This window comes from Lemur catta, chromosome 1, assembly GCF_020740605.2.
Source record: "Lemur catta isolate mLemCat1 chromosome 1, mLemCat1.pri, whole genome shotgun sequence".
Lineage (NCBI taxonomy): Eukaryota > Metazoa > Chordata > Mammalia > Primates > Lemuridae > Lemur > Lemur catta.
Genome location: NC_059128.1, coordinates 23,283,891 through 23,308,212, shown reverse-complemented (window position 1 = coordinate 23,308,212; position 24,322 = coordinate 23,283,891). Strand labels below are relative to the sequence as shown.

General features: G+C 39.3%; 2 protein-coding genes across 5 annotated transcripts in view; one reads left to right on the top strand and one right to left on the bottom strand.

Moving 5' to 3' along the window:
• The window catches only part of TMED8 (transmembrane p24 trafficking protein family member 8), a 37,780-nt gene extending 25,748 nt beyond the window's left edge, over positions 1-12,032 (bottom strand). For all 3 annotated transcript variants that reach the window (XM_045562857.1, XM_045562866.1, XM_045562848.1), the window contains exon 1: positions 11,686-12,032. In XM_045562857.1, the coding sequence (XP_045418813.1) occupies positions 11,686-11,803 (118 nt within the window). In that variant the 5' untranslated portion in view covers positions 11,804-12,032. The remainder of the gene's footprint in view (positions 1-11,685) is intronic.
• On the top strand, positions 11,959-23,888 carry SAMD15 (sterile alpha motif domain containing 15). Of its 2 annotated transcripts, none has more exons than XM_045562827.1 (3): positions 11,959-14,290; positions 15,393-15,491; positions 23,594-23,888. In XM_045562827.1, the coding sequence occupies exons 1-3, from the start codon at positions 12,176-12,178 to the stop codon at positions 23,834-23,836; spliced, it is 2,457 nt and encodes an 818-aa protein (XP_045418783.1). In that variant the 5' UTR covers positions 11,959-12,175; the 3' UTR covers positions 23,837-23,888. The 2 variants fall into 2 exon arrangements, with proteins under 2 accessions (XP_045418783.1, XP_045418792.1); XM_045562836.1 differs by lacking the exon at positions 23,594-23,888 and adding an exon at positions 18,204-18,400.
• Positions 23,889-24,322: the final 434 nt, after the last annotated feature.

Genomic DNA, 24,322 nt, shown 5'->3' with positions numbered 1-24,322 from the left:
CATGTTGTACCTTATTAGATCTCTAGACATACTCATTCTACATGTCTGCTACTTTGTATCCTTTGACCTACATCTCACCATTTCCTCTACTATCACCACCCCAGCTCCTGGGGTGTGTTCAACCTTTTTTTAAAGATTCCACATAACAGTAAGATAATACAATACTTTTCTTTTTGTGTCTGGCTTATTTCACTTAGCATAATGTCTTCCAGGTTCACACACATTGTGCCAATGGCTGGATCTCCTTTTTAAGGCTTACTAATATTCCACTGTATATAGACACATACACATACACACATACATACATACACACACACACCATAGTTTATCCCTTCATCTGCAATGGACACTTAGGTTGTTTCCATATCTTGGCTATTGTGAATAATGCTGCAATGAACATGGGAGCACAGATATCCTTACAAGGTGGTGATTTCATTTTCTTTCGGTACATACCCAGAAGAGGGATTGCTAGGTCATATGGTAACTCGTTCATTCATTCTTTCTTTCTATCTATCTAACTGTCTATCTATCTATCTATCTATCTATCTATCTATCTATCTATCTATCTATCTATTTTAGAGAGAGGGTGTCTCTCTCTCTCTGTCACCCAGGCTGGAGTACAGTGGCATGATCATAGCTCACTGCAGCCTGGAACTCCTGGGCTCAAGTAATGCTTCCACCTCAGCAACTCAAAGTGCTGTGATTACAGGGTGTTCTATTTTTAATTTGTTTAGGAACTTCCATACTATTGTCCACAATGGCTGCACCAATCTACATTAGCACCAACAGTATATATCCCTTTTCTCCACACCCTCATCATTTGTTATTTCTTCTCTTCTTAATAACAGCCATCCTAACAGATGTCAGGTGATATCTCACGGTAGTTTTGATTTGCATTTTCATGATGTTAAGTGATGTTGAACACATTTTCATATACCTGTTGACCATCATTATGCTGTTTTTGGAGAAATGTCAATGCATGTCCTTTTGCCTGTTTTTAGTTGGCCAGATAATTTCTTTCTATTTTTAGTAGAGACAGGGTCTCACTCTTGCTCAGGCCGGTCTCAAACTCCTGACCTCGAGTGATCCACCCACCTCAGCCTCCCAGAGAGCTAGGATTACAGGCGTGAGCCACCACGCCCAGCCTTGCCTGTTTTTTAATCAGGTTGTTTTTCTGCTATTGAGTTGTGTGAGTTCTTCATAAATTTTAGATATTGGCCAAGTGCGGTGGCTCATGCCTATAATCCTACCACTCTGGGAGGCCGAGGTAGGAGGATTGCTTGAGCTCAGAAGTTTGAGACCAGCCTGAGCAAGAGTGAGACCTCGTCTCTACTAAAAATAGAAAAAAGTAGCTGGGCAACTAAAAATATAAAAAATTAGGCCAGGCACGGTGGCTCACGCCTGTAATCCTAGCACTCTGGCAGGCCGAGGCAGGTGGATTGTTTGAGCTCAGGAATTTGAGACCAGCCTGAGTAAGAGCAAGACCCTGTCTCTATTAAAAATAGAAAGAAATTACATGGACAGCTAAAAATATGTATAGAAAAAATTATCCAGGCATGGTGGCACATGCCTGTAGTCCCAGCTACTCGGGAGGCTGAGGCAGGAGGATTGCTTGAGCCCAGGAGTTTGAGGTTGCTGTGAGCTAGGCTGACGCCATGGCACTCTAGTCTGGGCAACAGAGTGAGACTCTGTCTCAAAAAAAAAAAAAAGTAAAAAAAGTAAAAAAAAAAAAATTAGCCAGGCATGGTAGTGTGCACCTGTAGTCCCAGTTACTCCAGAGGCTGAGGCAGGAGGATTGCTTGAGCCCAGGAGTTGGAGGTTGGTGTGAGCTAGGCCGATGCCATGGCACTCTAGCCCAGGCAACAGAGTGAGACTTTGTCAAACAAACAAACAAACAAACAAATAATAGATATTAACCCCTTATCAGATATATGGTTTGCAAGTATCTTCTCCCAATCTGTAAGCTGCCTTTTCATTTTGTTTTCTTTGCTGTGCAGGAGATTTTCAGTTTGATGTAACCCCATTTATTTATTTTTGCTTTTGTAGCCTAAGCTTTTGGTGTGATATCCAAAAAATCATTGCCAAAGCCAATGTTAAGGAGCTTTCCCTCTACCTTTTCTTCTAGGAGTTTTATGGTTTCAGGTCTTATGCTTAGATCTTTTATCCATTTTGAGTAGATTTTTGTGTATGTTGTAAGAAAAAGAGTCCAATTTCACTCTTTTTCATGTGGAAATTCAGTTTTCCCAGCACCATTTATTTTTTTGTTTTGCCTTTTTTTAATCCTCTTATCTTCTTTTTGTTGTTTTGGTTTTTTTGTTTTTTATTTCAGCACCATTTATTGAAGAGACTATCCTTTTCCCATTGTGTCCTCTTAGTGCCTTTGTCAAAAATTAGCTGACCATGTATGGTTGGGTTTATTTCTAGGTTCTCTATTCTGTTCTACTGCTCTACGTGTCTATTTTAATGCCAGTAACCATTCTGTTTTGATTACTATAGCTTTATAATATAATTTGAAATTAGGAAGTGTGATGCCTCCAACTTTGTCTTTCTTTCTCAGAATTGCTTTGGCTATTGGGGTATTTGTGGTTACATACAAATTTTAGAATTGTTTTTTCTATTTCTATGAAGAATGCCATTAGAATTTTGATAAGGATTGTGTTGAATCTGCAGATTGCTATGGGTAGTATGGACATTTGAATAATATTAATTCTTTCAATCCATGAACACAGGATATCTTTCCATTCATTTATGTTTTCTTCAATTTCTTTCATCAGTGTTTTATAGCTTTCAGTATATAGATCTTTCTGGTTAAGTTTATTGCTAAATTTTTTTGATGCAATCATAAATGGGATTATTTTCTTGATTTCTTTTTCAGACAGTTCATTATTCATTAACAGAAATATAACTTATTTTTGTATGATGTCTGTATCCTGCAACTTTACTGGTTTCATTTATTAGTTCTAACAGGTTTTTTGTAGTCTTTGGGATTTTCTACATATAGGATGATGTCATCTGCAAATGGTGATAACTTCACTTCTTCCATTCCAATTTATATGCCTTTTATTTCTTTTTCTTTAACTGCTCTTGCTAGCATTTCCAGTATTATGTTGAACAAAAGTGAGAAGAGTAGGCTTTGTACTGTATCTTAGAAGAAAAGCTCTCACTTTTACCCATTGATTATGATGCTAGCCTCATGTAACCCTCATGGTAACCACAAAGCAAAAAACTACAGCAGATACACAAATGATAAAGAGAAAGTAATCAAAACTTAGCAGTACAGAAAATCAACAAATCACTAAGGAAAACAAGAGAGGAAGAAAGGAAAAAATAATCTACAAAACAACCTGAAAACAATTAACAAAATGGCAGAAGTCCCTACCTATCAATAACTACCTTGAATGTAAATGGGTTAAATTTTCCAGTCAAAAGCAGAGTGGCTGAATAGATAAAAAACAAGATCCAACTATATGCTGCTCACAAGAGACTCACTTTAGCTTTAAGGACACACATAGGCTGAAAGGGAAAGGACAGAAAAAGATATTCCATGTAAATGGTAACCAAAAGAGAATAGGGGTGGCTATACTTACATCAGACACAGTAGACTTCAAATCAGAAACTATCACAAGAGACAAAGAAGGCCATTATTTAATAATAAAAGGTTAATTCATCAAAAGGATGTAACAATTATAAATATGCAACATCAGAGGACCTGAACATATGAAGCAAATATTAATGGACATGAAGGGAGAAATAGATAGCAATACAATAATGGTAAGGGACTTCAATATCCCACTTTCAACAATGGATAGATCAACCAAACAGAAAAGTAATAAGGAAATACTGGACTTGAACTATACATTAGACCAAATGGACCTAACAGACATACACAGAATTTTTCTATCCAACAGCAGAATACTAATTATTTTCTAGCACACATGGAACATGGAACAGAATAGACCATATGTTAGGTCACAAAACAAGTCTTAACAAATTTATGACTGAAATCATATTAAGTATCATTTCCGACCACAATGGTATGAAACTAGAAATCAACAAGAATTTTGGAAAACTAACAAAGATATGAATAATCAGTGGGTCAGAGAAGAAATCAAAAGGAACATTTAAAAATATTTAAAATAATATTTAAAGATATCTTGAGACAAATGACAAATAACTAGCCTAACATTATTCCTCATTACTTTTTAGTAGAGATCTTTCTTCTTTTTTAATGTCAGCATTTATTGCTATAAACTTCCCTCTTAGAACAGCTTGTTTTGTGGCAGCCAAAGAGCCTGGACCAAATTATTCTTGCTGCTTAGCTTCTACAGTGGTCCAGCCTTCTAACAATTTGGTAAGCCTCCTGTATCCATCTAACACATCCTCCTTTTGCTCAAGGTAGCCAGAATTAACTTATATTGCTTGTAACAAGAACTCTGACCAAAATTCATAGATAGGATTTGTCTCAGGCCAGAAATCTGAACTTAAAGCACCTAGATATCCTATCTTCATTTTGATCATTTTTATTATTATAACCAAGATTTAGTGGTCACTTACTACATGCCAATTACTTTCTAAGCATTTTGCAGGCATTATCTTATTGAACATTCATTGAATCTCACTGAATTATAGAACCATTGAAGTTGATACTATTATTATTCCCTTTTTATAGTTTAAGAAATTGAGCTGGCCGGGCACAGTGGCTCACGCCTGTAATCCTAGCACTTTGGGAGGCTGAGGCAGGAGGATTGCTTGAGGTCAGGAGTTTGAGACCAGCCTGAGCAACAGCGAGCCCCTGTCTCTACAAAAAATAGAAAAATTTGCTGGGCATGGGGGCACATGCCTGTTAGTCTCAATGACTTGGGAGGCTGAGGCAGAATGATCACTCAAGGCCAGGAGTTTGAGGTTGCAGTGAGTTATGACACCATTGCATTCTATCCCAGGCAGCAGAGCAAGATCCTGTGTCAAAAAAAAAAAAAAGAAAGAAAGAAAGAAAGAAATTGAGGCTCGGGCCAGGCGCAGTGGCTCATTCCTGTAATCCTAGCACTTTGGGAGGCCGAGGCGGGAGGATCGCTCGAGCTCAGGAGTTCAAGACCAGCCTGAGCAAGAGTGAAACCCTGTCTCTACTGAAAAATAGAGAGAAATTAACCGGATAACTAAAAATATATAGAAAAAATTAGCCAGGCATGGTGGCACATGCCTGTTGTCCCAGCTACTTCGGAGGCTGAGGCAGTAGGATTGCTTGAGCCCAAGAGTTTGAGGTTGTTGTTAGCTAGGTTGACGCCACAGCACTCTACCCTGGGCAATAGAGTGAGACTCTGACTCAACAACAACAAAAAAAGAAATTGAGGCTCGGATAAATTATGTAACTTGTCCAAGATAATCAGTAAACAGGAGTAGGAGTAATATAAACCCAAGTCCATAGTCAGCACTCTTAATAACCACATGATACACTGACCCCTTTAAAAATATTTTTTGTGAAATGTAACATACACAGGAAATTACACAAAAGTGTACCGCTCAATAAATTATCAGAACTTTTAAATGTCAATTTAAAGAAAAAATAGACCAGGCTTGGTGGCTCATGCCTGTAATCCCAAAACTTTGGGAGGCACAGGTGGCAGAAGGATTACTTAGGGACAAAAAAAAGCAAAAAAAAAAACTTCCTCCCATGTCAATCCCTACCTCCAAAAGCAATCAATATTATTAGGTTTTGTGTAGTCTTCCAGAGATATATCATGCATATTTTAAAAAAAAGTATGTATGTTTGTGTGTGTGTATATGTACACACATGTATATCTTTTTCAATTTTGTTCTATACAAATAATGAGCATACTGGACACACTATTGTGTACTTTGTTTTTTTCCACTTAAATCTCAAAGACCTTTCTATAACTACACATGAAAAGCTTCCCCATTCTTTTCTACAGCTGATTAATATTTCATTGGACGGACATTCCATAATTTATTTATTCAGTTCCCTATTGATAGACATTTATGTTCTTTCTAATCTTATATCACCATAAACAATCCTATAATAACCTTGTGTCTATGTCATTAAACAGGAGTATGAATAAATCTATAGGATAAATTCCTGGAAGGAAGTGGTCAATGGGGGCATATATTGTAATTTTGATAGATATTGACAAATTGCCCTCCATAGCATCTGTACCAATTTATAATCCCATCAGCTATGCATGAAAGTGTTTACGTCTTTTTTTTTTAACCGCTAGACTATGTGGGAGAAAGGGTTTGTTTCTACATACCCTTACCAATATACTGAGTTAGCAAACTGCCAAGTGTAGTTATTGATTTCCATTTCTCTCATGATGAGTTAGGTTGACCATTTTTCATATGTTAAGAGACACTTCTCATAGCATTTTAACAGCTTAATGCACACAGGAAAAAAAAGATATTGCTTTTGATTTTTAAGTTGAAAGGAATGCCCTAAATTATGTAAGAACTACTGATAAAACAACTTGTAATTGGATTCAGAGAGGCAGGAAGTAAGAAAAGGAGAAAGAAAAATGTAAGTTTATTTCTAGAAGTATAAAATACGGAATATGCAGTCCTGTTTCTAGAGGGAGAGAAAACAATTACTAACAAAATTTTTTGGGTTTCCTAAATTTATTTGGTGAAATTTAAACCACTATAAAGAAGAAAAAGCCAATTTTTCCATAGTAGAGGTTTTACTGTATCAGTCAAATAAAAGCCATTTTTTTAAGTATTCCTAGAAGAGACCAGAGAAATTAGGACAGGTGTTACAAATTTAGACAGCATGTAGGAAAATTTTTTTTATTTTAATGTATATGTATTTATTTTAGTATGTGTTAGGGAAAATTGATACATCAAACTAGTAATATTATGGATATCATTTAGACTGAAACAAAACTTTTATATCTTTTTTTTTTTTTTTTTTTTTGTGAAACAGAACTTTTAAATGTCAATTTAAAGAAAAAATAGACCAGGCTTGGTGGCTCATGCCTGTAATCCCAAAACTTTGGGAGGCACAGGTGGCCGAAGGATTGCTTGGGGACAAGAGTTTGAAGTTGCAGTGAGCTACAATTCTGCCACTGCCCTCTAGCCTGGGTGAGAGAGTGAGTGAGACCCTATCTCTAAAATAAAAGAAAAAAAAAAAACAGAAAGAAAGAAAAGAAAAAGTAGTAACCAAATAATACTGAAACAGTTAATTGCATATCACAGCAAAATCAGTACTAGGGTTCTTGAATGGCCAAAATCTTACAACGAACAGAGAAGGAAAAAAGGAAGCTTACAAATAGTTTATAATTGATGGCCACTAAAGCAAAGATGGGGGGGGGGAGCTTTCTTAAAATAATTAATTTTATACTTGACAATGTTTTTTACTATTTTTTACAAAGTACTGAAAGAAATATATTTGCCAATTTTTAAAATGTGAGTTTTCTTTCTCTATTACTAGAAAGTCTGGCTTCAGACATTCTGATCATGCTACATATTCAAACTTGCTGTGTGCTTTGTACTTTCTCTACAAAGAGAACCAAAAAGGTGGTTTTTTCTAAAGCATTTGAATATCAGGTCAGGGTTCTTTAGAACAGGCCTCAGAGGATTTCCCCCTCACTAAACAGGCTGCAAAGAGATAATTAGCCTGGCCTTTTAGATTCCAATGCAGAGGAACCAAAAGCAGGCTGTGTGGTTATATAGACTCAAGAGGCTTAAATGAAAACAAATTGGCTGAATTTACATTTCAACAAAATCCAGTGGCCATGTGATCCAATTTCTCCTCGGTCCTTATGATTGGGACATGCTCCTGAATTGGCACTCTGGTTACACACCTTTGGTTGCACTCTAGACTGAATCATGACATAACTGATTGACTGTCTGAATGCTGTAAAAACACAACCACTATAAGAAAAAAAAAAACAGCAACAGGCAGACACATTTTTAACATGTTGACATAAAACCACAATAGAAGACTAAAAAACATAAAGGCTCCTTGGCATAGAATTCCTACTCTTCTGCACCATCCAATATGGTAGCCACCAAATTTTAAATTTTAATTCATGTAAATTGAAATAGCCACAGATGTGAAACATTTCCATCATTGCAAAAAAGATTTATTTGCACTGCTGTAAGTCCTACCTTAGAACCATGAACAATCCTCAACATCTAAATGCGTTGGTAACTCTCTGGGTCATACACACCAAACTAAACTCTACTGCTAACTTCAGGGTCATAATAGACTTTGCTCTTTATTCTCTCCAAAGCTCTCTAAACTTGAAAAAAAAAAATCACCTGCCATTAGTGATGCAACACGTATATCTCAGAGAGTTTCATGATATAAAAAATGATTTCTCTCTCCTCTTGGGAATTGAAGAACCCAGGTGCCCCAAATAAGAGACTATTAAAAACAATTTCAGGCCTGGTGAGGTGGTTCATGCCTGCAATCCCAGCACTTTGGGAAGCCAAGGTGGGAGGATTGCATGAGGCCAGGAGTTCAATGCTTCACTGAGCAATGATCATGCCACTGCACTCCAGCCTGGGCAACAGAGTGAGATCCTGTTCTTCCGTTTCACCAAAACCTCAGTGAGCAAACAAGAAGACCCTCAAAAGGTATTCTCTGCAGAGAACACTTTTTAAAAATGAGTTATGATTATTCTGGATAATGACAAATTCCTGCTTTGAAGGATTAAGGTAAACTGAAAAACCAAAACCCTTAATTCAGTAACAACTGAATATCCAACCTCATTTCTTACTGCTGTTTTCTAAGAGAGGGTGACAGAAACCTCTATCAATTTCATTCTTTCTTAGAGCTCTATTGCTTACTCATTGTATCATTTTCTAGAGGAAGGTAGCAGAAGGATCCATTCAAATTTCCAATTTAAAGCAGTTTTTTGGGTTTACTCCCAAGCCTCTGGTCCAAGCCAAATGCAGTGTTTCCACAAGGCTTTGGAAACCCAGCTTAACACTAACCCAGGGTTTCTCAAAAGCAGCACTACTGACATTTGGAGCCAGAAAATTCTTCACTGTGGGGACTGGGCTGTGCATTGCAGGATATTTAGCAACATCTCTGGCCCATACTCACTAGATATCAGTAATAGCTGCCCCCAGTTGTGACAACCAAAAATGTTTTCAGACATTGCCAAATGTCCCCTGGGGTGCAAAATCATTCCTGGTTGAGAACCACTGCCCTAACCCAAGGAACACTCTTGGTTATCTCAATCCTAATTCCTCACATTCATTGGATGCTCCTCCAAATCTTTTCCTTGAGACATTCTCTCACCAGCAAACTCAGCAAATATTTGCCAAACCTCTAAAACACAACATCAAGGACTCTAGATAAATAGGCAAGATAGATTCTGTTCCTATCTTCAAGCAGGTTTCTTAAAGGAAAAGTATATAAAGAACTGTACTAAAAGACAGCCAACTATATAATGTTTTGAACTGTTATTTTTTTTCCCCTGTGGAACTCTCACCTCACCAAACTGAAAACACCACGAGGACAAAGGACCATAACCTGTCCTCGAGTACCAATTCTTGATTAGTGGCCAATAAAAACAATTATAAGCTTCATCATAATAAGGTGACAATTTCATATAGACATTTGTAAAAATTCCCCCTATCATAATAAGGTGACAATTTCATATAGACATTTGTAAAAATTCCCCCTAACTTGGACAAGTTGACCTCTCTCAGCTGTAGCTTGTTCCTCTGTAAATGGGAAGAAGATGATTGACAGGATTAAATTAGAGAATACAAGTAAATCTTTTTCCACATTCTGGCCCAGAGTAAGCATTCAATACATGTAGGCTACCATTACTATTATTTTATTAGCAACAAATCCTACCTAAAGAGGAAGAGCTTGCTCTGGGCTGCAATAACAAACCTCTATATGACATAAAAGGAAACTATCACCCTGCTTTCTGAGGACAAGAGGAAGGAAAGTGACCATAAGCATTTCTACCAAAGTCCTGGGAGGAAGAAGTGAATGTAGGAACCACTTAGATGTCAGGGGGAAAAAACAGAACCACACTCAAGAGACAAACCCACTATTTCCCAATATATTCCTGGAGTTCTCTTAAGACTTTTCCATCTAAAATGCTTGGGTTTGTTTGCCATAAACACAGGAAGACCTAAAAGGGAAGTAAAAAACATGCTTAATTTATACATACCAGCACACACAGCCAACTGGTGTTTATGAGACTTATTTATACACTTTTCTGAGTGTTTATTTGCTTCATATTTCAGAAATTATGCTTAGTATTTCTATTGTTATAATTTTAAATGCATGCCAACAATTTTGAATTTAATACAAAACATAAAACAATTCATTAAAAAAGGCAAAAATAGTCAGATGTTTTAAAGTAAGAGAAGATACAGTCATGGGAAAGAGCTGGGTGATTCACATGCATGTGTGAGAATGAAGCAGCACTATGGGAGGGGAGATATTTGGCATAGAAGTAGGGAAGGCAAAAAGCCACCATGCTAGAAGAGCTACATTCAGGGACACCTGCTGTCGTAGCACAGGGAGTTCAGCTGAGCAAAAAAAAAAGGACCTTATTCTCATAACATTAATAGGGAACACAAGTATAGCGTGTGCTATGGGCTACACACCAAATGCCTTAGACATAGTGGCTCAAGTAATCCTCCCAGCAATCCTGTGAGGCAGGAATCATCACGCTTCACAGGGGAGGAACAGACACACAGAAGTGAAGTGCCTTGGCTGACGATTCAGACTCCAATCCAGGCACCCTGGCTCCACAGTAGCGCCTCAACCACTATACTTTAAGGTGTCTATTTTAACTTCAGACCTAGAAAATTAATTTATATTTGCTACTTAATGAAACCACTTCTCTCCCCTCTCCCCTTTTGTATTTCAAAACAGCGTCCTTTTAGTTGCATTGTGTGTGGTGACCATAGGGAGGCTGAAAGATGAAAGTGCGATACATGCATGGACTCTTTTGTCTTAGGGCACTGAAATAATCCATATGGAGCAACTTTTGTAGGTAGAAATGGAGACATCGTCCTGAACAAGAGGATGAAGGTCTTGGAGAATACGGGAGGTCACCAAAATTCCTATTTCCTGCCTTTGCTTTGGCCACTATGTTCCATCAAAAGACCCCAGAGCCTACCTATTCAACTCTGCTTTTCATCTCTCCCACTCTAGGAGGTGGAGAGGATGGCGGCGAGGCGAGGGGGCCTACGTGGAGGGAGGCTGGGGCGAAGTGGGGTTCCTGACGGAGAAGGGCAAGGCTGCCAGCCCGGATGGGGGCAGACAGGCGCGTGGGAAGGCTGGGCCAGGGGACAGAGGTGGGGATCGGGTGGGGAGCCAGAAGCAGGGGGCGGCGGATCGGCCCGGCTGTCTAGATGGCATCGGCAGAAGGAGGTGGGATCCGAACCCAGGCTGAAGCTGAAGAGGTGCCAGGGGCAGAGCAACCCTGTCACTATCATCTGGCTGATCTGAGAAAGGAAGTCGGGCAGGAACCAAGGCATTTTGAAACAGGAGTAGAAAATAACCTCCAGCGCAGCCCAGGGCCCGGGTGGTGGCAGCGGCGGGGACAGGGGTCGCGCCCCAGGGAGAGCGGGGCCCCGAGCGCGAAGGGGCTGCCGACGAGGGTCTGCTCCGCTGGGGAGCGCGGCGGAGGCTCGCGCCGACGCGCGGGGCCCTGAGGCCGGGCGGCACCCACCGGCCAGCGCCCCGGTCTTGCGTACCTGAGGTGGCCGCCTGGCTCTCCTCCACTCCCAAGCCGTCCCCGACGCCGCCTGCCGACCCTCGGCGGGCTGCGGGGCTCCAGAAGCCCTGCCCCTCAGCCGCCTGCAGGTCCGACATCTGCAGCCCGCGCCGGGAGCGACTCAGCCGCCAGACGCGAGTGGCTCCGGAAACAGCCGAAGGCCGGGCGAGCGGCCGCGGCGCGCGAGGAAGAGCCGAGGGAGCCCGCGAACCGGAAGGAGCGGCGCAGCGGCGCGGGAAGAGAGCGCCTGCCCCGGGCGGCCGCAAGAGCTCTGGGCAGCCGAGGCTGGTGACGCGGACGCCTGGGGGTTACAGCGTGCCTTTGATCGCCTATTTTTAAAGTCAGGGTTGAAAGAACAAACAAAACCTGGGGAAGCGTCAGGAAGACACTGCCGGAAATCGTGGTATCCATAGAGACGCTGTCGGAAGTTGAGGTTGCTAGGAGGCCTGGGCGCGCCCGCTAAGCGGCAAATGGCTGAAGTCCCCGAAGATTATGATTCCGGTCCAGAAGAAGACGAATGGCCGGAGCCTAAGAGACTTGAACTGCCTGAACTTCGTAAATTGTATGAAAATGTAGACCCGAGCACCTTGGCAGAGGCAGGCCCGGAACTACCCGCAGAGACCGACCAAGAGCCACAGCCAGACACCAAGGAAGAGGACTTAAAAGAGGGAGAGCCAGAGAGTGCTAAGAATGAGCAGCTAAAACCCAGTAAGACATCCGAGGGAGAAAGTCCCAGGGAGTCCGAGGTAGACCTATCCAGCGAAACTGAACCAGGGATGCCTCAAAAGGCAAAGTGGGAGATATCCGGAGAGACAGAGCTTTTCAAAAATTTGCAGGTCCCTGTGGATGAAAAGGGTGAGGAGTCAGACCTAGAGCCACCAGGGGAGGCTAAACCAAACGTTACAGAGGACGCACTTCAAGAGTCAGCTACGGAAACAGATACAGCGCGACCAATGGAAACAACCAGTGAAAGAAAGTCCACAATCAGTGAGACAAGTTCAGGGTTACTACTAAAGGAGACAGAACGGGAGGTTCCAGAGGAATCTCTCAGAGAGCAATATGAAGAGACAGGTCTAGAGCCTCCAGAGCAGACCAAACCAGATTTTCCAAGTGAGAAACCAAGAAAATCAGTTGAAGAGGCAGATCTACAGCCACCAAAGATGACCAAACCAGAGGAGATACCAGAGGAGACACAAAGAGAGTCAACTGAGGAGAAAAGGACAGGGCTACCTGAGCAGGCTAAACCAGAGTTCCAAGAGCAGGAACCAAGACAATCTACTGAGGAGGCAGGTCTAGAGCCTCCAGAAGAGACTAAACCAGAGATTCCAGAGGTGAAAAGACAGTCAAGTGAAGAGAAAGGGACAGAGCCACCTGAGCAGACTAAACTAGAGTTCCAAGAGCAGGAACCAAGACAATCTACTGAGGAGGCCGGTCTAGAGCCTCCAGAAGAGACTAAACCAGAGATTCTAGAGGTGAAAAGACAGTCAAGTGAAGAGAAAGGGACAGAGCCACCTGAGCAGACTAAACCAGAGTTCCAAGAGCAGGAACCAAGACAGTCTACTGAAGAGGCAGGTCTAGAGCCTCCAGAAGAGACTAAACCAGAGATTCCAGAGATGAAAAGGCAGTCCAGTGAAGAGAAAGGGACAGAGCCACCTGAGCAGACTAAACTAGAGTTCCAAGAGCAGGAACTAAGACAGTCTACTGAGGAGGCAGGTCTAGAGCCTCCAGAAGAGACTGAACTAGAGATTCCAGAGATGAAAAGACAGTCAAGTGAGGAGAAAGGGACAGAGTCGCCTGAGCAGACTAAACTAGAGTTTCCAGACCACAAACCAAGAAAGTCCACTGATGGGGAAGTTCTAGAGCCACTAGAAGAGATCACATCAGAGTTTTCTGAGGAAGAATCAAGAAAACCAATTGAGGAAACAAGTCTAAAGCAATCAGAAAAGACCAAACCAGATGTTCCAGAGGAGAGAAGAAGAAAGTCAAGTGAAGAAAAAATTGCAGAGCCTCCAGAGACTGGTCTAATGCTTCCACAAGAGATCAAACCAGAGGTTCAAGAGGAGACACGATCAAAGCCAACTGAGGAGAAAAATCTGCAGTTACCAGAGGAAGCCAAACGAAGAGAGACACATGTAGAATTTCCCAAGGAAGACAGGCCAGAACCAATCAAACCTAAGTATTCTGTAGACAAGGATGAGCTACAGCACCCCAAGCATCAAACAGGAAAGTTGCCACTAAGAGAAACTGAAGAAGTCAAAAAAGACTATTATGCATTAAGATCTCTCAGAGATGATGAAATAGAATCAGTTAGTACAGATTATGAGTTTTCTCAAGAGCTCCAAAAACTGCTTAATGAAATCAGTAAAGAATACTCAAACTCACAGCTCTCAGAGTCCCAGATGGAATTAAGAGAGGTTTTTAGTGAAAAAAAAGTTTCAAATTTGTCCCAAGAGTCAAAAGAACTGATACCTGAAGATAAAGAAACCCAGCCAAAAAAAATGACTGAGTTTAAATTTGAGTATCTTGATTGGGACCCAGAGAAAGTTGCAGAGTGGATTAGCCAGCTAGGCTTCCCTCAGTACAAGGTATACAAAAATAACATTTTTTGAAATCACATGCTCTCATCTTTCTACCTCTTTTTCCCTCTAACCTGACTTGAGCGCTTGCCTCTTCTTTACTAGAAGGAGTATAGAAAAGTCCTGGATTTTATAGAGTTAACTTGGATTTTAATTTTGGCCTTGCCACTGATTGATTGATTGATGTTTTGGGAGAGGAAGGGAAGGTCACATTTATTTGTTTTTCCTCTTCATCCCAGTGATTACAGTTCTCTGCAATCATTGAGTAAAGACTAAAAAGTTTATATAGGCCTCATTTCATAGAAAACTATATTTTTAAATAGATTTTGTCCAAGGTAGACTTTTTGGTATTTTGTCAATTTTAGTGGCAGCTCCCATACCTTGAACTTGTACTCTTGATTGTCTGCCCCAAATATATCATATGTGTCATGAGCACTTACATGTATTAATTTAAGTTGGCCAATTAACCAAAAACTATTTTATTTAAAAGATAGTATAAACCTCTTATTTCACTGATGCAAACTATGTTTTGGTCTACCAGAAAACAACACAAGATCTGAAACCCTTTGTGCTCCCTGTACTTAAAAGTATAATGGAGGCGGGGCATGGTGCTCAAGCCTGTAATCCCCAAGGCGGGAGGATCGCTTAAGGCCAGGAGTTCAAGACCTGACTGAGAAAAGCAAGACCCTGTCTCTACAAAATTAAAAAAGAAAAAATTAGCCAAGTGTGGTAGTGTGCACCTGTAGGCCCACCAATTCAGGAGGCTGAGGCAGGAGGATGGCTTAAGCCCAGGAGTTGGAGCTATAATCACACCACTGCACTCCAACCTGAGTAACAGAGACATGTACTTGAGACATGAAGAAATACTGGTTGTAGTATGCCAAAAAAAATTTAAGGAGCAGTGTGAAATTTAATTAAGAGCTTAGATGGAAAAAGTGTATCATTAGGAAAAAAAATAATTTTTTTATTTAATAGTATAGAACCAGAGACAAACAGGATTTCTTTTCTCTCTTCCTCCTTTCTTCCCTCCCTCCCTCCTTCCTCCCCTCCCTTTCTTCCTTTCTTCTACTTGCAGTACATTTTTTGAGAGATGTTCTTATTGTACTGACAGGAGTGTTTCACTGCAAACTTCATCAGTGGCCGAAAACTCATCTACGTAAACTGCTCAAACCTCCCTCAGATAGGGATAACAGATTTTGAGGACATGAAGGTGAGTTGTATCCAAAGTTTCCCTGTAGAGCACTGTAACAATGCTATCAACTGTCTCAAACCAACCTCCTTTTCTTCCAGCCTAGCCTCCCATTCCTTTCAATAGTGTCCTCATACTTCTGGTCCCCCAGGCTCACAGTGGTGAGCCTTTCTCTTCTTTGAGCCCCACAGAGATCCCAAGAACTATCCGATCCCTAATGTGGTACTTAAGCCATCTGGTTTTCTCCGTTCCCACTTTTCAGACCTGTATGGCCTCATACCTAGAACACTGCTGTGGTCTCCTGCTTTTAGTCTCTCTCCATGGGCCCTGTGGATTCAAAGGCCCTACTTTAGGCTCTCACATTGTAACTACATATGTACTATTCAGAAACCTTCTTTAGATCCCGTCTGCTCTCAAGATAGTCTCATCTCCTTAGTTTAGGACTCAAGCCCTCTGTAAGGTCTCTGCGTAGCATTCCTTTACGTGAATCTTATACTCCAGCTTACTAGGTCTAACTCACACCCTTGCAAACCTGTCTGGTGCTTTCCTCCCTCTGCATCTTTGCTCAGTTTCTCCATCCCCTGCATTACTAATAGGAGGCGTAATCCTGCAGAACCAACTCCTCATTCTCATCTCAAGAAGTCTTTCCTGACCTTCTTAGCCCACAGTAACCTCTCCTCCCAAGCTCTTATACATGTTATATCTCTAACATCCATTTGGCACTTATATAACACCATCTATGTTTTGCGTGCTTTGCTGCCTAACTTTGAAACAAGTTACATTAACCTCTTGGGGCCTCAATTTCCTAAAATCTCTCCAGCACCAACAGTTCATGATTACGTACCTTTATATAACAGTACCCTCCATTTGCAGTGTTTTGCAATTTACAAAGTGTCACATACATGATCTCATTTGTAACCTTTCCTTTAGCACACCACACCAACATAACAGTGGTTTCACTCAGTACAGTCATGCCCATAAATGTTCTACCTCAGTGGTCCCCAAACTTGGATAGTCTTTAGAATCAGATGAGATTTTTTTTAAAAGGTAGATTCCTAGGCTCCATCCTCCAGAGATTTTGATTCATTAGGGCTAGGGTAGGCCCTGGAATCTGTTCCCTAGGTGACTCTTTGTCAGGCCTTAGAAGGTGATAATTCCCTAAGTCATATGGTTTAGAAAATAAGAAAACTACAGTTGTTAATATCCAAGTCATTTTACTGGCAACAAGATATAAGGAATTCTTTAAAATATACATATATATGTTTTAGAGATAGGGTCTATTCTGTCACCAAGACTGGAGTGCAGTGACATGGCCACAGGTTACCATAGGCTCAAACTCCTAGGCTCAAGCCATCCTCCCGCCTCAGCCTCAGCTAGGACTTGTACAGGTGCTTGCCACCACTCTCAGCTAAGGAAATTCTTTAAATTATTAAACACATAGTCCTAACTGAACATTTAATCTCTTGAATTCTGCTAATGGCTATCCTTTGCTGGGTGCTTACTATGTATTGGGCACTGTTCATGTATTACTTTACTTAATTCCCATTTACAGAAGAGAAAACTGAGGCCCAGAAAGATGAAGCAACGGATTATTCAGATAATAAGTTTAAGAGCCAGGATTCAAATCCATTTTGTGTGACTTCCCAAACCATGTTCTGTTTAAACCACTACATTATATTGCCTCTCTCAATGAACTTTTTGTAACTGTAAACGTCTTTGTACATTATATGCAAAGGACCACTTATTATTATATATTGGTATTTCCAACTATGCCTTCATTTAGCTACCAAGTACTGCCAGACAAATATCTCATTCTTTTTATGTTCAAAGATGATAGTGCTGTGTTTATGAGCTCTAATATTTATGTTTATGCGTGTACTGAATTTTCTAAATCAAAATAAGGAACAGAACTAGCAAAATAGTAACCTGTAATCCAAATTCCTGAAACATTTAAGTACCAAGAATTTCTGCTTTTTATCACAAAAAAGCATTTTTAAGAGTCTGCCAATTCATTTTGCTCCCTTGACATTCTAATTCCAAAAGTACAATATCAACACACAATAATAAAGATTCTAGTTATGCTTTTTCCGGTCTTGCAAGAAACGAGAGGTCTTAAAAATCTTCTGAAATCCTTAATAGTAAATGATGAACCCCATGGTCAATCCTTACATCCTGAGAAGTTTGAATAAGCAAACTTTGGAATACTTATCAAAGTCACTAGACAAATTTGGCCATTCCTCGAGGTCATGAGAGTAACAGATCAAGATGTTCAAAGGTATGTTAGATAACCTTTGCTTGATACTTAGGTCCACATAAAAAAGCTGATTATACTCTAAGACAGAGGTAACTTCTTAGAGATCATACACGAACTTAAGTATGATATAGTTACCTTCCTTACTGATATAGGAAGCATTTTTAATCTCTCCATTGTAATTATAGCACCTACAATTTATCCCATAACAACACTTAAACAACATAGTTATCTTTTTCATGCTAAGTCTCCCACGTTATCATTTATGGACTTTGGGAGAATGGGAGGAAGTTGCTTGAGAGTACAGAATTCTGGACACGCTGCTAAGAATTAGAAACCACATTTCCACTGTGCACTCCCTTTACAAGCCTTGCAGTTAATTTATGGCCAATTTCTATTATCTTCAAAGTTTTCTTTTACTTCCTTAATTTTGGAATTACTCATGCTTCACCTGCAGAAATAACCTTTCCTTTTGTCCTTAGTGCAACATACTAGGAGGACCAGAGAAAAGCTAAATACTTGTGTGAGACTGGTGAGGAGTACAGGAGGAAAGAAGCACTAATTCTCCTTTCCACCGGCCAGCGAAGCTCTTGAAACCACTGACCTGTCTTTCCCAGTTGTAATGATACATTAGGGGACAGAAAGTCAATCTTATTTATTGTAAAGACAAGCTAGACAAGATAGCATTATATTGGCTTCATCTTTTTCTCTTAGAAAATAATTCTCAAAATATTTTTAACTATTTACTTCATCAAGTGAACAAAAGAATTTTGTGATAAATATTTGGAGAATGTGATGAGTTGTTTATTCCATTTGTATGCATCATTTTATATTATAAAGTATAGCCTTAAATACTATAGTATCTCAGCAATTTTACTACCCTTGTCTTGTTGCAAACAATTTAAATAGCACGGATTCATAACAACCTGTCAGCAATGAAGTATCACTAACAAAAATGTTTTTCTCTTTTTTTTAAACTTTTAATTTGCAAGTAATTTCAGTTTTACGGAAGACTTGCAAAGATAGTACAGAGATTTCTGGTGTACTCTTAACCCAGCTTCCCCTAATGTTATGCAATAATAGTACACTTATCAAAACTAAGAAATTAATGTTGGTATAGTATCGTTAAACTACATTTATTCATATTTCTGCACTTTTTCCACTGAAGGGTGATTTTTTGTTCCAGGATCTAATGTGGGATACCACATTGTACTTAACTGTTATGTTTCCCTGGTTTCCAGCAATATGTGACAGTTTCTTGATCTTTCTTTGTCTTTCATGACCTTGACACTTTTGAAGAGTAGAGATCAGGTATGTTGTAGATTTCCCTCAATTTTAGTTTATCTGATGTTTCCCATGATTAGACAAAAGTTACAGATTTAGGGAGAGACTCTCACAGAAGTGATGAGCCCTTCTCATCTCATCATATCAGAGGATTCTGTCTGCCAGATTTCTTCACTATAAAGTTATTTTGTTTCCCTTTTCATATTCTGCTCATTAGAAGTGAGTTACTAAGTCCAGCTCACATTTAAGGAGAAGAGGAAGTAAACTTCACCTCCCAAAGGGAAGAATATCAAAGAGTTTATGGACCTATAGTGATAAATATGTTAGGGAAGATATTAATAGTTTGAAGCTATGCAAACATCTTGTTTCTCCTTGGAGTTTTGCCTGCTCATTTTACCATTCATCTTTCTTCTGTTTCCCTCATTCCTTCTATGTTTAATAAGAGCTTTTCTGTAAGGAACTTTTCTACATTTAATTGTCCCTTCTACCCCATTTTTTAAAATCTATTCAGTCACTTATATTAGTATGGACTTACAGATATGTTTATTCTTTGGGTTATAATCCAATACTGTTACTTATTTTGTTGCTCAAATCATTCTATCCTTCACTATTGAGAGCTCTTTTATTAATAAATTGGCTCCTCTATCCTTTTGACATTTTATTTTTTTTTGCATCTCCTTACTTTCTGGCACTACAAGTTGCTTCAGGCTCACCTTTTTCTTGCTGCAGGCCTAAAATCAACCATGTCTCCAAGGAGCCCTAGTTTCTTTTATCAGAGAATGGTATTTAGAAACCAAGTTGTGAGCACTAGTTGTGCTTGTTGCTACTGGAGTGTCACTGCTTCTAGGCACTCTTAGCAGAAAGATCTAGGAAATATATGTATATATACTAACTACATGTGGATACAATTATCTTATTTCTGCATTTTTCTATCTATCTATATATCTGTATATATACCTGTATTAAAATAAGCATGAGTTCACATTGGTATCTCTGACTCTAGTCCAACATCACATAGTTCATTCTAGCCTTCCCATCCTTCCTACCCTCAAGCCCCCTTGCTTACTTATAACTTCTTTTTCTGACAGTGGGAAACCTGGCTTTCCTTATCTATAAATTTATATATTCCTGTGAGAAACAAGTTTACCAAATACAGTTCAATGTTTGTGTAGTTCTTTTTGTCTTTAGCCTTACAGTATCTAGACAAAGCACTGTTTTCCAAAGTTAAAGTTATTTAAGTCAGCTCCTTTCTTCCCTACCCCATTCAATGAGATTATGTCTTACTTTATAATACAGTTAAATTCATTTGTCCACAGCCTATATTCCATCCTGGGTTCCCTCAATAGCCTGGCTTTTTAAAAGTTTGCATACTATAAAATCACTCTTTGTTGTACGCAGTTCTGTGGGTTCTGACAAATGCATAGTGTCATGTATCCACCACTAGAGAACTATATAGAACAATTCTATCATCCTAAAATTTTCCTCTGTGTCCCCTTTGTAGTTAGTTCATCCCTCCATCCCAATCCCTAGTAACCACTCATCTGTTTTTTTTTCCCTATAGTTCTGCCTTTTCTAAAATATCACATAAATGGAATCAAGTAATATGTAGCCTTTAGGTCTGGCTTCTTTCCCTTAGCAAAAGGCATTTAAGATTAATGCATGCTGTTACATGAATCAACAAGCAGATATTAAGGAGACTATATATCTGCTTTAATAATAGTGGTATGGATGATTCATATTTGAACCACAACAGTTATGTCTTTAGGTTTAGTTAAAGTAAATTATAGGTTCCAGTTATGCAAATGTACATAGTTATATACTATAAGGTAATTAAAGAGTACACAATAAATTGGTAATGATGAAGCAAAACCATCAGTAGTTTACAATTAAAGCAAGAACAGCAGCCTTTGAAAACCATGATCCACACAAGAGATGATGATGATGTAGTAATAGAGTCTTCTTGAAAACTATAGGCATTACAAATAACTGCTTGAGGCCGTATGCAGAAGGTGTTCTGCAGTGATGCAGGCATTGAGTATGGGCCACCATCCTAGAATGTGGAATTAAGAATCCTTAGAAAACTCTAATAATCTTCAAGAATACCTATTTCTAATAATCCTTACTAACTCAAGTAACTTACTAGTAAGTTGCTCTAAGTCTTAGGCAAAAATATTCTGTTGCTTGTTATTTTTTCATCAGAACTGAAGAAAGTACTTGCAGTTTTAGATCAGTTTATGGCCTATCAGAGGACCCTATTGTTTCATTGATGAACTACAGACATACTTTTAAGAATCAATGAATTAGAGGACAGATGGTTAGATTTTATTTCTTGATTCCAATGTGACTCTTCTACATGTAACCAATAGCTTCATAATACTTTTAATTTCTATTTTTTAAAGAAATTATTGTTTTTATTAAGAAACCCATACCATTTGCTGTTATAGCCCATGAAAAGGAATATCAGTAGATTACATTTACATTCTCTTCCAAAAACAAACAAAAAGCTTCTCAAGAACACATGAATGTGTCAGGAACACTTAATTTCTACATAGGAATATTATACTAAATAGTACTGGACTTTCAGCCCACAGTGGGCACATAGCTCTTTTTGTTAATAGTAAATGTGAGGCTGGGTGCAGTGGCTCATGCCTGTAATCCTAGTACTTTGGGAGATTGAGGCAGGAGAATCACTTGAGGCTAAGAGTTCAAGACTAGCCTGAGCAAGAGCAAGACCTCATCTCTACAAAAAATAGAAAAATTAGCTGGGTGTGGTGGTGCATGCCTGTAGTCCCAGCTACTTGGGAGGCTAAGGCAGAAAGATTGCCCAAGCTCAGGAGTTTGAGGTTGCAGTGAGTTATGATGATGCCAGTACGCTCTAGCCCGGCAACAGAGAAAGACTCTGTTCTCAAAAAAAAAAAAAACAATGTGTATATGACTGCCACTTACTTCCTGGGGCTCCATCTGTAAACATTGGGGAATTTGTGAAATATCTTAGGGCATTCTAAATAATCAGGGTGCTTGTTTCAGCAGCACATATAATAAGGGAGAATCAGAATGAGGTCCCAAACAAGGTGCTCAACGTAGCAGCATCAATCACAAATGAGAACTCTTAAGAGCCAATTATAGTAATTTGGATCTCAGTTCTTAGAAACCCCAACTGCTATAGACCTCAATTAGAATTCTCACAGGGCTACTCAGGAGGCTGAGCCCGGGAGATCACTTGAGCCCAGGAATTCCAGGCTGTAGTGCACTATAATTGTGCCTGTAAATAGCCACTGCTCTGCAGCCTGGGCTACACAGGGAGAACTTGTCTCTTAAAAAAAGAAAAGAATTTTCACTGGGAATTCCAAGCAACTATGTAGACTCTGTCTTTTACCCATAAACCACCTCTGGAGTCTAAACAAAACTAGTTAAAGTAAGGTTTGAGAAGAAAGATATCATGCCTATCTAAAATGCATTGCTAATGGGCAGTTTTACATCAGGTTTAGAACTGTCTGTGGCATGAATTTAAAGACCCATAGCTTTATATGTTTCAAAAAATCTATTCCAAATACCCCTTTGGTTGTGGTCTAGCAGCAATTTCATTAACTACATTTTCATCCAGATGCAGAATATGAACTCAAATGGCAATGTTATAACTGACCTATGATTAAAACTAGAATTTTGAAAAGCAATCACAAATTAATCTAGGATATGAAGTGGCATGGCGCTCAATGAGTACAAATTTTGTTTTAGAGACACTGAAAATTGTGGCAAAAGATATTTTAAAAGGATATATGAGTACTAATAAAGCATCTGGAACTTTAATGTCTGCTTTTTAGTGTTTGAGATCTATTTTTTAGTTACAAAAAATTAGGTGACTATTTGTGTAATGGTTTTTTTATTCTTAGTTGCAAATTCACTGAGCCCTTATAGACAGGTTATATTTATTGACCTTCCAAGGGCTAGTCATGGCTCCTAATCTGAACATATTATCTACTCTTATGGTTGGTCAAATTGCTTGGCCAAAAAAAGTGATCTCATTGTGGCCATCTGATAACAAAGCCTGGAAACATCTTTAAATGGAACTTTAAAAGGGATAATAAATTATGTGATGTTTCTCTTAAGAACTTGGTTTTAGCCAGACGTGGTATCTCATACCTGTAATCTCAGCACTTTGGCAGTAGGAGTTTAAGAGTAGCCTGGACAATAAATACAGTAAGACCCCATGTCTACAAAAAAATTTTTTTTAATTAGCTGGGTGTGGCAGCGTGTGCCTGTAGTCCCAGCTACTTGGGAGGCTAAGTCAGGAGGATCACCTGACCCCAGGAGTTGGAGGTTACAGTAAGCTATGATCATGCCATTGTACTCCAGCCTGGGTGGGTGATACAGGGAGACCCTGTCTCTTGGGGAAAAAAAAAAAAAGAAGAAGAACTTGGTTTAGTTGAGGCCAGGCTAGTAAGTCTGTGAATTTATTTCATTATTTTATTTTCTCATAGATACAACTTAAGGGGTTAGCATTCAAGAGGCCTAGGAAACTAAATAAAACTTCTTTGATTTAATTGTGTTTTCAGGTTAGTACCATTAAAAAATTATCCTTGCTTTTCAGGTAATTTCTTGGCATACTCGGGAGCTACTGGGAATTGAAGAGCCATTATTCAAACGCAGCATCACACTTCCCTATAGGGATACTACTGGCTTATTCTTAGAGCAAAAAGGTCATACTGGCATAAAATCTGATTCCTTGACCTTCCCTGAATTTGTCAAGGCAGCAGGATTACAGGATTATGCTCCACAGATGCAGGATTATTCCCCTGAAGAGAATGAGGCATTACCTTGCACTGAACCCTAGGGGAAAGCCATTTCACTTAGCTTGAACAATCAAACTAAGTTACTTGAGGGAACAGGTGTGTTCTTTTTTGGTTTTTCTTTTTCTCCTTTTCATTAAGGATTAGCAAAGCGTTAAAACTGCTGGCTTCATTCCTAGTTCTGTCCCTTTGTTTTTCAGTTTAACTTCTTGTTAAAACAAAGGTAGCAATACTGATCTTTCTGGGTAATTGTGAGAATTGCTGATAAAGTCTAGTAGTGCACCTGGTAGCAGGAATATGTTGGGAAAATATAATTAAAAATAAAATCTGCCAACCCTGATAATCCTCTCCACAAATGCAGGAAAGAAACCATCTTATTCTTGAATAAGCATTTAAATGTTGTTTCCGCATTTTTGCAAAAAGAAAAAAAAGTATTAAAATGTGATGCACATCACAGGCAAGCTGCTAAAGAGATTACAAAGACAAATCTCACCCTTTTAGATAGCCAGACATATATAATCCTTTACATA

Excerpts from the sequence above, each read along its gene's own strand:
- SAMD15 (XM_045562827.1), top strand. The coding sequence starts at position 12,176 with ATGGCTGAAGTCCCCGAAGATTATGATTCCGGTCCAGAAGAAGACGAA. Across the intron at positions 14,291-15,392 it reads TAGGCTTCCCTCAGTACAAG|GAGTGTTTCACTGCAAACTT; the intron begins GTATACAAAAAT and ends TTGTACTGACAG. Across the intron at positions 15,492-23,593 it reads CAGATTTTGAGGACATGAAG|GTAATTTCTTGGCATACTCG; the intron begins GTGAGTTGTATC and ends CTTGCTTTTCAG.